A 16,222-nucleotide genomic window follows, 5' to 3' on the forward strand; every position below is an offset into this window, starting at 1 on the left:
TTACCTCAGATAGGCTCAGCCACCCCCTAATCTCAGAGGGATCTCCATTAAGACCAGCTTGTATAACCATTACTATTGATCATGCAAATTGGGCTACAGCAAATGAAGATTTTGACAATCTAAGACCTCTTCTTTCCTTTGCAGACCGGGATAATCACAGATGCCAGGCTCAAGGAACTAACCCCGGCCATGCCTGTCATTTTCATCAAGGCCATTCCTGCTGACAAGCAGGAGATCCGCAGTATGTACCCATGTCCCGTATACAAAACACGCCAAAGAGGACCAACTTATGTATGGACTTTTAACCTTAAAACCCGAGAAAACCCATGCAAGTGGGTGCTTGCTGGTGTGGCACTGCTGCTCCAGATCTAGGCTCACCAGCAGAGAGCCTCAATTAACATCCCTAACGATGTCTTTCTCAGACAATTTTGGAAACAATGTTCTGAGCCCATTCCCCAGCTGCACCTTCCAGGGCCCTTGGCCTGCTTAGTGCCTGTATGGGAGCTGAGAGAGGGCAGTGTTTATATAGCCCAGATTCTTGACTGCTGCAAATCACTGTCCTGCAGTTCCTGCACTCAAAGATCCAAACCCACGCCCAGATTTGCTGTACTCAGAGAGTGTTAAGCTCAAAGCTGAATTCAAAGTTTATTTCTCTGTTGTGATTCAAAAGTAGTTTTAAAGTCTGTGGGCTTCTGCAGTATCCATAGGTAGTTCAGTGATGTGTGAAATTCTTTGGACTTTGTTCTTTTCTGTATGTGAACATTTCTTTGCTTTATGTATAATGCTGAACCCAGCAGGTGTGGTGGATGCGATGTTTCTTGCTAATATTCCTGTAAACTGTAACTGTTGAAAATGATATTAACATCTAATGTGATTAATGTCTTGAACAGTAGAAAAACAGCCTGGAGTTTGTTTGAAAATTCTTTGTAATGATAGAACTAATGAAAATCATTGCACCTAGTATTGCCTGGAAGCCAGCATCATGCATTTAATCACTCAAACTTCCCCTCCCAGGCTGCCAGATTGCAGTCTTATGGTCAGACTGCAGGGGGCTGTGACCCTCCTGGCTGTGACCAGACCCATCCTCAGAGACAATGAGCTCCATGACATCTTGAGGCCCACCAGAGCTGGCCCTGAGCAGGCTCAGGTGTTGGCACCACCTGAGAGAGGGATGATCACTGATCAGCCCTGTTCCTATGTGGTGGACCTCCAGGATCCTGATTGCAGGCAGCTGGGGGGTTCATGAGGTTCATGCTGAGGAGTCCTCAGCATGGAGAGACCTGAAGGCCTCTTGAGTTGCCCGGATACTGATAGTCCATGGGGGACTTGGCCCTCCCACCTCGCCCTGCACACGTTGGCAAAGACGGGTCAGACCTGGCTCTCTTGTTTCTCATTCCCCTCTGCTGACGGTGAGGAAGGTGAGTGAGTGGTTCAGGCCTAAGTATATAGCTCCTGCACTTCTTAATGACGCAGGCTGGACTCCATCACCACATGAAGGCCCACTGAGTCACGGGAAGCAGCAGTGCTGATGTCCCCTGCTGAGCCCCACGCACTGCAGTTTGGGGAAGCATCTGTATGTGATGATTTGACGTGCTGCCAAGGAGCTGATCTGCGTGTTGGTCACCTTCAACCCCTCGCATTTGCATCTTGCCTTTCTTGAAGACCTTCCTTTGGTTACAGATGCAACCAAGGGATGGATGCACGAAGCCTGCAGCAGTTCTGAGGGCAGTGTTGAGTTTCTCACAGCCTCGTACTGAACTGATATCAAACTTATATTAGGTGAGGCTTTTAAGTGACCTCAGTTTACACCGATGGGGACATCCAGTGTCAATCCAGAGCAGTGTAGGAGTGTGAGGTCTGCAGGCTTTGCAGGGGTCCTACAGTGACTCGTGCTGAGCAACGTAGCAGATGTCTTCCTGCGGGAACACAGAGATGCAAAATCTTTCTCTTTGCAGTCCTGGAGAGCAGCGACCTTCAGGAACAAGGTAAGGAGAGGGCCTTTTCTGGCAAGAGCTGAGTTTAATTGCCAGGCAGCAAGTTGGGTTTTAGCAAAAGACATCTGTAATGCAGGGGAGAGTGCTGACTGAAGCTTCCTATTAAGAGGTACTCCTAGCCTGCGAGACAGTCAGGTCTGCAGACTGCTCCAGGTACCCAGTGTCTGGCTAGAAGAGGTCAGTTAGCTGGGGAAAGCTATGCTATTAAATTAATTCCTTCCAACTTAAGTTAAAACCTGCTGATTAGATGCATAGATAAAAACTGGTCACTTCCCCCAGCTTTGCAAGCTGAGTGCATTACATTCTCCATATACTTGACTGTGGGGGAGATTTAGTTGCATAAACATAGCACTGCTGAGTTTGTACACATACCAGCAAGAGCAGAATGTACAGTATGTGCATTGTGTGGCATTGCTGGGTTAGTCCTTTGATATTTCTTAACTGCTCCTTTCATTACAGGCTTCTCCCTATATGTGGGGTTTCCTGCCATTCTGTTGTGAACTCCTTGCTTCCTCTCTTTTAAAAAACCCTCTTCCTTTTTCCAGCATAGCAGAGCCACTGCTTGCTCTTTGCAGAGCAACAGCCTGGGCTGTTCTCTTACTGGCTGAAGAATGGGATGTTGACAACAAGATGGATCTGATTGTTTTATTATATATATCTCGCTGCATAATTCACCAGTTGGGCAGGCAGGGTAGTGGGGAGATATTTATAGATACTAGAAATGTCACCAGGGTGCTCATTCTTCATCCTTTGAAAATCATCTCAGAAAAGACTTGGCTGCAAAATGCTACAAGAGAAGAGTGAGTAATTTGGTGCTTGGGGGGGAGAAAAAAATCTGACAGACGTGAGGTTTTCCAGCAGTATCTGCCTAAAATAGGCAATTAACTACAGCTGGCCAGGCTATTCATTAGGAGTAATGCATTAGTCAAAGGTGAGCTTTTTCTATTTGTGAGCTCCCCCCACATTGGAGGACCTGTGGTTTGCAGCACACTGGAGTCTAGAGCAATAGGATTTTGATTTGCCTTGAGCATGGCTTCCTGCAGGGTTGTACCTCATTGGGAAGGTCCAGAGACAGTTTCTTTCCATACCCTGGATCTGGGGTGTGATGTGACGCTTGCGTGCACACAAACTAATGCTACACCCTGGTGGTGTAGGATTTAGCCCATTGCCATGGCTGGTGACCTCAGAGTGCAAATAGTCCCAATTCCTGTTAGATACTAAAACCCCTGTCTGATGTCAAAGCTGTTTTCATCACCTTTCAGTGTTTTGTGCTTATCCACAAGAGAACAAATGACAACAAATGGCAGTGTCCTTAGCAGTGCTGGCTGCTAAGTGTGGGCACAGATCTTCATCCTGCTGCTACTGGAGCTACTGGCCTGATGGGCCAGAGGGAAAATTAAGGCTGGTGCACATCTAGGGCTTCTCCTGGTACAGAAATCACACTTCAGTTTTTAAAAAGGAAAAATAAGATTAAAAAATACAGTCCTTTCATTTGCACTGCCCCATATTTTGAATGTAAGGCCAGCTCCTGCCCCTTTACCCTGTCCTGGTTCAGCCAAGTCCCACATCCTGTGACACGGCAGTGGATACCCAGCGGTGCCCATGAAGCCCTCATCCCCTCTGTGCATTCCTGCAGCACATTGCAGTGCCGTGTGGGGCTGCTTTGGGCCTGGCTCTTCATCCATGGTCAATCAGTTAACTCTGGGCTGCTGACATTTTCCAAGGGAATGAAAGCAAAAGAAGGAAAATTGTGTTATTGAACACTTAATATCATCCAAAATTGAATGAGCTCTCCTGGGAAAGAGAAAAGACTTTACCATTGCCTGGGAGTGTTGTACCTGCTGCAAATTAAAATGTGCAGAAGAGCATGTTTCAAAGTAAAGTCTTTGCGAATGCCTTGCAATGGTGCCTCAGATGTCGAGGTTAACCAAGTCCATTCTGCTGCAACTGTTTCTCAGAGAGCAAAGGAAAATGTGGAACAGACACAAGAAAGGAGAACTCGGCTGGTGGTCCCCAGATTGGCAAATTTATTGTTGCTATTAACAGGCACGGGCAATGCCCAGTGATGCAAATTCTGCATGTATTACTGCTCAATTATTTACAGAACAAAACCAGCTTTAACATATCACCCAGATGCGTTCATTTTATAAAGTGACATTAATACATTTAATTAGCAATGGCCTATTAGATTCATGTCCATTATTATGCATTGTTTCTTAAATGCTTGTAATTGCCCGAACAAATCTACAAATATATTTACCTTGTTAATGGCTGTGTACCTCATTTAGAAAGCTTTTAGACTGTAGAAGACATTCATGGAGTCATGAGCAGTCCTTCTAATTTGAGTACTAGTGTGCCTGTTAGTGCAGAAGGATTATTTAAGACTACAAATACATTATTAGAGGTTTTGCACTTACCTATATACAGACTTTATAAGGTTTTCTTTTAGGATACTTGTATGTGATTCATTCTGACTGGAATCAAAAGCCATATGGAGAAAGCCCACATCTGCCTTCAGTATCTTGGCCCCAAGAGTTTGGCAGGAGCTGGGAAATGGGGAACTGGGTGCTTTTGTATCTCCAGTGACTGCAACATCTCCTGTTTCTGGGAAGAACTATTTCAGGATCTGTAGTTCCACTGTGGAAAAATCTGCCTCGTAGAAATCATAATCTTTGTAGTATTGTGTAAGGTTTGATAAAGTAAAAGTAACTCCACGATGGCAGTTTGGTCCTGGCCAGCATGTATGCCCCACAGCCCTGTAAACCCTGGCCCTTAGAGTGATTCACATGGGAATCTGTCCTGAGACATTGCACTGGGCTGAAATGTGAACTTGAGCTTTGGTCTCCAAGGGGAGGAAGTGTATGTGGGGACATCTCTGTGAGAGCAGTCCAAGCAGCGGACTGTTCCCAGGAACATGCTTGAACGATGCTCCATCCCATGGAACGGCATCTGCAAAACTCTTGCTCCCATTTCTCATAAAAATTGGATTATCCAGATTTAGACTGGAAATAAATTCCAGGATCCATCTGACTCACTGTTCAGGGCTGATGAATCTGCAGGAATTTCCCTTCAGCCCAGAAACCACCTAGCCCAGAATGATGCAGGAGAGCACTGCCATGAGCCCTCGAGGTGGGACCTCCAAGAAGAAAGCTCCTTCTTGACTGCATCTGCTGCTGTGTTCACATGGGTGCAGGCCAAAGATTTCTTCAACATGGCCCTTCACACAAGCAAACTCAGACTCTTGGAGCTGATTAGGACTGCAAAGAGAACAGAAAGCCCCAGAAAGCCAGAATGGACCTTCCTTGTCCCATCAGAAGCGAAGAGATGAACATTGCGTAAAAGGGAAGGATTGGTATTGCCTTCTGCTCCGCTCAGACCTCCAGGTATGGCCTTGGGCAAAGGGCTGGGGAAGACTGGGGCATGCAGGGTCTCATGGAGCACTCTCTTTCCAGCCCAGGATATAGGTGAGAGCAATGATCCAAACCGATGAACTCACACCACCACGTGCCCTGGGCTCTGAGAGAGACAAATCCCTTATTCCTGATAATTCCACACTTATTCCTCACAATTCCTGAACTCAGTGGCCCTAAACCTGTGTGAGTTTTGCACCCACCTTTGTTGGCACCTGGAGCACACCCCCAAAATGGAACCTGTGCGGCATCCAGCTCTGCTGCTGGAGACAAAGCCGAGCCGTGTGGCATGTCATCAGCTTTGCTGAACAGAGGTTTCTGCTGCAGTCTCATGCTGGAGAGTCATCAAAACACCTGGTACGTGTGGGACTGGAGAAATGGGGAAATGATGATAAGAGATAGGCAGAGTTCAAAGCGCCTTAGCAAATTACACAATGAATGCATAATTGTTGAAGTGAAATAAGAGTTCAGTTAGCTGCTGCCTGGCAGATGAGTTGGCTGGATGTGTATGCTCTGTCTCTCACAATGGAGACAGGATAAATCTGAACAAAACAATCTTTGGAAACCCTGCCCTGGTTTCCCATCTGCCATTGCCGTGTGCTATTTGTGGAACTGGATTGTTATGACACTGCCTACACGTTGACTGTGCTGTCTATTTAATAAGCATTTCAATTAATTACTGTAATGTTATTATTGGGAAGAAGCAGGAGATAGGAGGAAAAGGATTAGATAATGAGAAATACATGGCTATTAGAGGTGTCTCACTGAACACAGCCTGGCTTACCTTGTTTCAGAAAGGAGTTTGAAACATGGTTGCAGGGCTGGGGGTGCCAGGGAAATCATCCCCTATGCCAATGGGGTCAGAGGTACTTCGGGGCAGCAGTGGCTGTGTGATGCTAGGACCAGTGCACATACCCTAAAGTAAAGACTGGAGCCACCAGCTGAGCTCTCATTAATTTTCTGCGATGCTTGGAGAGGCAGCTCTGCTTTCCTCAGCCAACTGTACAGCTCTATTACCACCTCTCTGCTGGGAAATCAGGGACAGATCACACAGAGCACATCTGCTCTCCAGCATTGCTGGTCTCTCCCTTCCCACATCAGGTCCTGAAAACAAAACAAGACAATCTTTAAGAAATGGTGTTTGGAAACAAAAGCCTACAAGCAGAAAGGCGATTGTAAAAGCTTGGTGGATGGATGGCATTTGCAACTGCAAATAAATCTGAATGCAAAACAAGTGAAAAAGTTTCTAAACCTGACTGTGGGATGTGGAAATTAGTAAGGGAAAGTGTGTAGCTAGCAAAATAACAGTCACAAATGGGATCCCTTCCCAGCAGGTCAGATCCCACATCTAGCAGAAGTGAACACTTCTAATGGAAACACAGGAAAGGCAGAAGTCAGGAAGATGAAGCCTGCAGTCCTTGGTGTCTGGACTGTGCAGACATGAGCCACCTTTGGGCATAGTTTGTCCTTTGGCTCTACCCACACAACGACACTTGGGATGCTTTGCAGGCCAGATCTGGAATGCACCCTGGCCATCTCTCAAGGGAAGACCAAGTTAGACACACACCATCTCCTTCTACCTGTTCCCATTTCTCCCATCGTGTGATTTCCTTTGGAAGAAGCCTACAGGGAGCCATAATATGCGGTCACATCCCTTCTTTGGATGGATGGGAACCAAAGTCTTGTTGTTCTGATGCAATTTTGAGACTAGGAGGTGAATTCCTCCATGTTAAAACACAGATGCTAGTACTGGGCTCAACACATTCAGCTGCCCTTCCCATGGTCTTCTGTAGAGCTGAGGATGTTGCTCACCCAGGCAATGCTCACATTTAATCTCTTCTGAAATACTGGGGAATTTTCAAGGGTCCTAAAGCATATGAATGTCATGGAAGGGCCACCCGGGGTGACCCAGCTAGATGAGGTGCTTAGAAAGAGAATATGAATGAAAGGCCATATACAGTGCATGAAATGCTGAATGAAATGCTGGCAATATAATTACTGTGAGTCATCACAGCTTTTTAGGACATAGGTCTTGTCAAACAAATAAATGATGCAATTACTGGTTGGGCTGACAAAGGTAACTGCACAAATATAATAGAGTTAGTCCACAGGAGGCATTTAATTTCATAATGCATAATATGCTAATAAAATTTCGTTCAGAAAATACAGAACAAGGGGGTGGGGATGGCTACTTGGCAGGTTTGGGAGGAAGGACTCCACGAGGAGTTGTTCTCTCAGCATGCCCTGGCAGTGGAAGGAGAGCTGATCAATGCTGGCAACACATCTAAACGGCAGGATGGGAAAAGAAGACATTTGGAGCACAGCAGTTAACTGAGAGCGTGTTTGGTTCGGACAAAAATCTCTGAGTGCTGACCCATTTATATTAAACTGTGCTTGGATAAGAGCTAAGCAATAATCCCAGGCAAAGAGATAAGGTGATCCTGTCCCTGTAGGGTTAAGAAGAGCAGAGACTGACATCTCTGTTGTGCAGTTTAACCCTAATCCTGATCCTAACCCTAACCCTAAAACTAAGTCTAAAACCAACCATCAGCCTCAGTCCTAACCCTAGCCCTAACCTTAAACATAATTCTAATCCTGAGCCTAAGCCTCAAAACTTTTTAGCTTTGATCCTAACCATAAACTTTGAGCATAACCCTAACAGTAAATAAGATTAATCCCTAACTCCTAACACCTAACCCCTAAAAGCTACCCCCAACACTATCCCTAATGCTAATCCTGATGCTAACCCTAATGGTAACCCTCAAACTATTCCTAACTCTACTAACACTATTCTGAACGTAACCGTATCCTAATGCTAAACCTAACCCCAAAGCCAACACAAACCCTATCCTAAACATTACCCTGACTGTAACTCTAAACTTAAGCCTAAGCCTAAACCTAACCCTACCCCTATCCTACTCCTACCTTTATCCCTACTCCTACCCTTACCCACCCGCCCCCTACTCCATCCCTATCCCTATCCCCATTCCCATCCCTATCCCTATCCCTAAAACAAATCCTATCTCTAATTCTAGCCCTATCCTAACCATATCCTAACACTAAACTCCAACCACAATACAGATCATATCCTAACCTTAACAAGGATAACCTTAATCTTAACCCTTAACCCTAAACCCTTAACTCTATCTGTAATCCTATGCCTAACCCCTAAACCTAACTCCAACTCTAACCCTAAGCTCTTAAACCTAACCCCAAGAACTAAGCCCTTATCCTAACCCCTAACCCTAGTTTAATCTTAATCCTAACCCTGAGCCTAGAATAACCCTTGCAGGGCTGCTTCCAGAGATGAAACCACCATGCTCTGAACTGTGTGCATACAGACAGTCCTCTGTCTCCTTGTGCATTAGCCTTGAGGGTAGTTGGCTTCTTGCAGATGTTTCAGCATTCTGTAGAAGTACTGGTCCTGGCTCTGCTTGGAATCATGCTGGAGCTTTTGACCTTGTGGCCAGCAGCTTGCTTTGCCTACCTGCACATCTGATCCTACCCCTCTCTTTCCACACTAGTCAGGCTCTCTTCCCTATCAGTTTGTTCTTTGGAATCATTTGGCCCCAGCTTGTTTGGTTTAGGAACATCTGGTCTGGTCATTGATAGCACCTGGTGTCAACCCAGGCTGGGCCAGTGGGACGGGAGGAGCTGGGTAAGCCACACATGTCTGAGAACAAGAGGCATCTCCACAAATTAATGAGACATTTGATTGCCAGCTGGGATATACTTGACTTCAGAGGACCTCTGCATCTGGGAGCAATGCCAGTTGGGTGAATAATAGAATAATTGGCATGGATTAGTGTAGATAAGCAAAAAAATGAAAAATAAAAAACTCTTTTAACACTGTCAGGGAATGAAAGTAGAGAAGAGCTTTGTTGGAGGCAATCTCTTCCCCTTCAGTCTCTGTGTGCACACAGTGGATTATCTGATTTAAGGTTAAATCTGTATCTAAAGAATAGGCCAGGACTGCTGTTATGTGGGAGGTATCGAGACAGCTGCCTCCCTACCCTGGTCATTACACATCACCCAACTGCACTTATTCATTCATGGGCTTACAACGAGCTGATCCTAATGTCAAGTAGCAGGAGTTTCTGCAAATAGTCTTTGCAGCCCCATCCTCACGTGTATGCTAACCCCTTCTGTCATTGTGTTCATGTATGTGATATATGTACATGAATCCTTTTTTTGATATATGATTTCATGGCAGCCATAAGGGTTGTGTTGAGAAAGCAAGATGCATCCTGTCCATCTTGAAAGAAGACAACAAGCAAATGCTCTCAGTCTTCCAGGAAGATTGTTTTGTCAGTGTAACATGGAGAACTGAAGAACCACAGAAGATTAACTCGTCTTTTAACTTTCCCTTGTGGAGACTGGACTGGAAAATGTGTGCGTGTATGGATGGACCCCTGGTGGTGAGTTAACTAGAGGTGTAAGTGCAAACAGCTCTCTCTCTGCAAAGACCATTTGGGAACTGGAGATGCTTTCACAATGCCACAGAGGCTGGTTACCATAGCGGGTTGTAGCTGGGATCACTTTGGAGAGCAGTGTGATGGATGAAATCACACCAGGCTAAGTTTTTCTAAAAGTGGCAGCTTGAAAAAGCTGAGAGGTGGTTCACTAGGTCTGTACTTCATTGGTCCTCCCCAATAGATCTGCAATTTTTTCCCAGTCTGACAGCAACTGGCTTCAGCTTCCAGACATCTGTCAGACTGTTGTCTTTCCCAGTATATTGCAGAGCCTTTCAGAACTTGGTGCTTTTTCCCATTAAGTTACCTGTGTTTTGCGAGCACGTTGCCTTTCAAGTCTCTTCAATTAACTAAACAGATTAAGCTTTTAAATCCTTTGCTTCAAAGTGTCCTGTGCTGTGCTCAGCACAGTCATCCCAAGGCTAAAGTCTCTTCCCTGCCTCTGTCCCTCTCCTCTGTTCCTGCATTTAAGAACAATATCAGCTTTCTTGTTGCTGAGTCATACGGAGCTGCAGTGCTACTCTGACCCCTAAATCCAGGTCAGTGTTGGGGCTTTTGGGGTCAGTTATAGCCATGGCTGCGTCAGCTGCAAAGCCATGTCAGAACTCTCTGAAATGACACCAGGTAGCTTCACTTAATAAAAAATAAGTGAATAAATGTGTTTATATATGTATATGTATGAAATGTAGTTTGCATCTTGCCTGTGTTCATCAGCTTTAAAACCAGTGTATTTGAGTCTGATCCAGCCTGCTGTTACCCCTCTGTCTTGTGGAGCAGAGGAGCTGGCAGCTCGCCTGTAACCATGACTGAGGAGCAGCCCTTGCTGTGTCATGCAGGATGTCCAGCCCCCAATGCCCCATTCTGTGGTTCTGCCTCTGATGCCAAGTCACCCTCACCTCACAGCACACAAAAGGTCTCATCCCAACCCAAACTGGCTCGTGTGCTGCAGTGGAAGATCCTAGGAGGAAAGGATGAGAAGCAGGGTGCGTGATCCTCCCCAGGCATTTTCTTTAGCTCTATTGATCTATACATTCCTGAGCTGATTTTGCTAGAAGAGCAGAGCAGGATGTAGACTTGAAGGAGAGAAAGTGGCTTCCCCAAAGCTTTGTCCCACTTGTTCATCACCTCAGCCTGCAATACTCACAGGTGATCATAGAATCAAAGAATTACTAAGGTTGGAAAAACTTCCAACATCATTCAATCCAACTATCCACATATGACCACTATTGCCCACTAAATCATGTCCTTAAGTACTACACCTACCCTTTCCTTAACCTCTGGGGGCAGCGACTCCTCCACTTCCATCAGCAGCCTGTTCTAATGCATTAACACTCTTTCTGAGAAGAAATTCTTTGAAACATTCAGCCTGAATCTCTCCTAGCACAACTCAAGGCCATTCCTTCTTCTCCTATCACTGTTACCTTGGAACAGGGCTGACCCCCACCTCACCACAGTCTCCTGTCAGAGAGTTTGAGAGAGCCATGAGGTCTCCCCTGAGCTTCCTCTTCTCCAGACTGACCCATCCCAGTTCCCTCATCCGCTGCCCATCAGACTTGTGCTCCAGCTCCATTGCCCTTCTCTGGACATGCTCCAGGGCCTCCAAGTTTTTCTTGCAGTGAGGGGCTCAGAACTGAACACAGCACTCCAGGTGCAGCCTCACCAGTGCTGAGTACAGGGGACGATCACCTCCTGCTCTGCTGGCTGCTGTATTGCTGACACAAGCCAGGATGCCATTGGGCTTCTGGACCACCTGGGCACACTGTGGGCTCCCATAGCACACTCCCTTCTGCTCTCCTGCAGACTTTGAGCACATCGAGTTGAGCATGCACTGCCTTGTTTTCCAAAACAGATCAGCAGATCTTTCAGCAGGTTCTCCTGGCAGGAAGGATCTCCCTGTGAGGATCTGTAGGCCACCATGAAGCCTCCCCTCAGCCTGCTCTGCTCTGGGCCCAACAAATCACAGAACCTCAGCCACTCCTCACACATTTTTCCTCAGACCCTTCCCCACCTTTATAGCCCACCTTTGGACAGTCTCTAGCTGTTTATGTCCTTGTATTGTGGTGCCCCAACTGTGCACAGTACTCAAGGCAAGGCTGCAGTAGCACAGGGCAGTGTGGATGTCCGTGCCTGAATCAGGAAAGATTGTGTGCTGTGGACGTATAGGGGTTTTTTGTTAATTAACAACAAACAAGATGGCTGCTGGCTCCTTAGACAATGAGAAATTGCCTCCCGCTAAATGGAAAGCCTTTGAATTCCAATGCACTAGAGCCCGGACATTGACTAATAGGCTTTCCAACAGGTGCTAATTTGAATTTACCTTCGGGAAAATACGTGATGTGGAAGGCAGATGAATCACATAATCCAACATTTGACTAAATCCATTTCTTGAGCTCTTTGATCTGTCCAATTATCTGCTACCAAGCTACCTTCGGAAAATATATTCAGAACTTAACAGGAATGGGTGAAAATCATAAACTGTCACCCTCAGTGCTCATGGTTAGGACAATAAAGAGGGCAGCAGGCCTAACGCGGCCTGACATGTCTTGGAGATGAATGATTGCCATTGCTGACCATATTCCATCAATGCCATGTCCTAACCAGCATGCTGCAGGCTGCAGCAGCCCCCAGATCTCTCTGTTCTTCAAATACTCCTGAGATTACTCACAGCTTGGGATGACTTGTTGGGAAGGCAAAAATGAGCCCTTAACTGTTGCTGGAGCCAGTGTAAAGCTGTGCCTTCTGCAGGCAGGGCCATCTCTGAGTGCACACGCTTTGCTGGAGACAAATGGCTGTAGCAATTTATTAGGGTTAGGGTTAACTTTTTGGGTAGGCTTATGGTGTTAGGATTAGGATTAGAGGTTAGAGTTAGATCAGAGGCCCTGCAGCAACAGCCATGTGTGACCAGTATGCTGCAGGGCTCCTGTCCAGCCTGTGAGCTCTCTGTCTACAGCCACATCTCCAGCACGTGTCCTCTGCCAGCAGACACCTAGTCTCCTTCCTCCATTTCAGTATGCACTGTCATGTGATTGACAGTCAAAGATCTCCTGCTGTTTCTCCTGGGTGAAAAGGTGTTCTCTGCTGCTGTGGGAGAGAAGAGAAGGTGCAGTAGAAGGATGCTCCCTAGGATGTGTTGAAACCCTGGCAGCAAAGTCATCCGAGTGCCAAGAGAATAATCCGGAGATCTCCAGGGAATTATGCTGGGTTGAGACTGACTTCCCAGCATGCAGGAGGGACAGGACTTCTACTAGCGTGTGGGGCAGCAATCAGCAAACCAGGACTCCAGCTTTGTCCAGCTCTGCCTTGCAAAGTCTGCAGCAGCAAGCTGCCCAAGGAGCAGATAGGAACTTTATTCTGCCAAGCAGCTGAATTCAGCCACATCCTGAGATATGTTGGTTCCTCTTCCCCATCCAAATCAGAGCTGTAATGTTTTCCCATCCACTCACCTGCACATAAAGGCAGCATTGAGATGGCTGTGCTTTGTGGATGGGGAAACAGCCCAGCCCAGAGAGGCAGAGCAAGCAGACATGACCTACCTGCAGTAACCTGGTTCCAGCAAATACCAGCCAGGGGAGGCTGAGCCAGTGAAGGACATTACACCAAAGTCTGAGCTGGCTGCCAGATTCCCCTGTTGGTAAAGATTTTCTGGCACGGCTGGCTAATTGTTGAATCTAGCTATCCATGTCTCCAGGCTCAGCTTCCTGAAATATGCTCCACCCATATTTCACCTCCCCATACAGTCCTGGTTTTCTCACCTGGTCCTCAGAGATTAGAATAAGAGCATCTCTTCAGATCCTACAGACAGGGGATGTTTCTGTGTAAACACAGGCACTAAGAAAGCCTGGGTAAATGCATCTATTTTTCTCACAGCAGGCAGCTCAATTTGTCTTTAATGAGCACTAGCATGCTCTCCTGCTATCAGTCATAGCAATTATTCTGGACTCACCAGTTACATACAGAAAGCTTGGATAACCAGCTAATAGCCACACAGCAAAGCACATGGTGGCAACAAATGACACTGTGCCAAGGCCCTCATGCATACAGAGAGAGGTCGGTCAATTACTTCATCTGGACACTTAGGGCAAGGCATGGGGACCCTGGTTTCCTGCTGCAGGTAGGGCACTTTGCAGCTGGCTGCCCACCTGCAATAGTGGGTCAGAACAGGCTGCTGCCATGTAGTGAAAGGGCAAGTGGGGTCCCTGCCCTGCTGGTAGCTTTGAGGTGCATTCTGCTGATGGACAGCAGGCTTTGTGGAGCTGCTGCCATCCCTTTCACGCAGAGGCATGGTTTTGTGGCAAGAGAAATCAATGGCCCTGCATGCACAGGAACAGGAGAATTTGTCCTTGTCTGTTTTGAGACTTCCTCCCTTGAGACCTTCTCCTCATCGGTGTGCTTAGCACTACATAGTAGACTTTTTGTGGATCGCCTGGATCTGCAGAGGAGTGGGAAGGGCAGACAACTCTCACAGAGCACTTGGGGCAAGAAATTTGCTGCCAATGGTCTGCTGACAACAGGAGAGCTGTGGCTGCTTTAGATCAAATGGGCAGAGCTGAGAGCAAATCTCTGGCACAGGTCTGCATTGTGTAGTCTCATGGGGCCTGTCTGTTTGAAAACACAGCAAATCCTCACTGAGCTGATGCCGAGAGGTCTCTGGGGAATTGCTAATGAACATTTTCGATCTTTCACTGGTCTCTCTGCAAGTCTTGTACGGTACCTCAATCCTCCCACAGGCACTGGGGGATTGCAGCACCATCAGCCTCCCAGGGAGTACAGGGATGAGCTGAGCAGGGGTTTGAGCCATTCAGGATATTAGAAAAATGCTTAGAAGTGAACACTGGGTTTATTTCAGAAGTGTTCCTATTCTGATTGTCAGCAGGTCTAAAGGGCAGCCTTACCAAAACCAAAATAATATTCTACTCAAAATATTTTTAAAAATGTGAATAGTATGTATGAAGCCAGCAGTGAACATGCCTTCAGCCCTGACCAAAGACACATGAGCACAACAAAACATGTTAGCACCAGCCCACCTGCTTCAGCTTGTCCTTATTAGAATATTACAGCCAAGGAGCCAAAGAATCCTAAATGAATCTTAATAATGGGCTTCAAAGGAGATGGAGAAGAGCAGCCACGTATCAAAGATGGAGGTTATAACAGGAAGGCTTCTTGCAGAAGATATCATAATTGACAGCACAGTAATTGGAACAGAGCAATGGCTTATTGATGGGATAGCTTCTGGGTAAGTGATGTGGATTTTTTGTTATAATCAGATTGTGTTTTGCAGCAGAGATAGCCCAGGTTTTAAAACTACTTCAGAGCCTTTGGGGTAGAGCTTTTTGGCTTCGTGCTCTGTGTGTGTGTCAGCACGGCAGACAGGGCAGGTGGAGATACAATGCTGGCTGCTCAGCGTTTCCTAACAAGCTCTACTCAGGGTGGCATTTTTCAGGAAAGATTCAACATCAAACTGAACAAATCCTGGACAAAGTTTGTCTGAAAGAAGTTTAAAAATGTGAACATTGAGCGTGGGAGCTAACGGGAACAGGGAAGGAGCTCTGTCCAAATGACAGCTCCAGAGCCACAGAATCTCGTTCTTACCCAGAAAACACACCTCCATTCAGATGACTTTATATGCCTGCATAAAGTAAGTATGGCTTCCTGTTTCTCAGGATGCTCTAGCTGCCTCCCAGCACATGTTCCAGCCCAGCTTTGTGTGTACTGTGCGCTCTGGATGGGTAGAAACAAGCAGGGGTTTCCTATCAGTCCTGTGCCTTTATAGAACCACTGCTGAGTCTATAGAACGCAGTGGGAGGAAAACTTTGCACCTGCAGCTTCTGAACTTGCTTGGCTTGCAGGGAACAGTGAGAAGCATGTTCAGACTGGGACAGGAGAGGGACTGCGAGGAGCTGGTGGGTATCTATGCTGGGAAATGACATGTGAAAGATAGAGGAGGAGTAAAAGATGAAGCTGGGATGGTATTTTACTGAGTATTTATTGAAAAGAACAAAACTAAGGTGATTCAAGATTGCATGAGATGTCCTCACACCAAATGCAAAGTCAAACTCTAAATCAATTAGTGAACACCAGCTCAGAAACAGCTGTGCAGTCTATTATATACTGTGCCCTGCACAGAACAGAACTTCTCTATAGGTAGGTGCTAAAGGGACACTGTTGCCTGCCAAGCCTCAAATTTGGAAGAAGTTTTACACAGGGAGTGGAAAGAGCTACTGGCTGATGGAGGTGTTCATGGGCAGTGTTTCTGGAGGCTGCCTGGAAGTTTGAGGTCTGTGTCTCCATGTACTGCCATGCATAAACGACAGCACTGATTTTGGGCCTCATTTTCTGAATGAGATGG

The 16,222-nt window shown here is 46.5% G+C and overlaps 1 protein-coding gene across 3 annotated transcripts in view; it reads left to right on the forward strand.

Annotated features, from left to right (window-relative positions):
- Positions 1–960, forward strand: part of DNAH9 (dynein axonemal heavy chain 9) — a 184,053-nt gene extending 183,093 nt beyond the window's left edge. For all 3 annotated transcript variants that reach the window (XM_085240268.1, XM_085240269.1, XM_085240270.1), the window contains one exon: positions 145–960. In XM_085240268.1, the coding sequence (XP_085096394.1) occupies positions 145–372 (228 nt within the window). In that variant the 3' untranslated portion in view covers positions 373–960. The remainder of the gene's footprint in view (positions 1–144) is intronic.
- Positions 961–16,222: the final 15,262 nt, after the last annotated feature.

Source organism: Meleagris gallopavo, chromosome 20 (assembly GCF_905368555.1).
Source record: "Meleagris gallopavo chromosome 20, MGAL_WU_HG_1.1, whole genome shotgun sequence".
NCBI classification, from domain to species: Eukaryota; Metazoa; Chordata; class Aves; order Galliformes; family Phasianidae; genus Meleagris; species Meleagris gallopavo.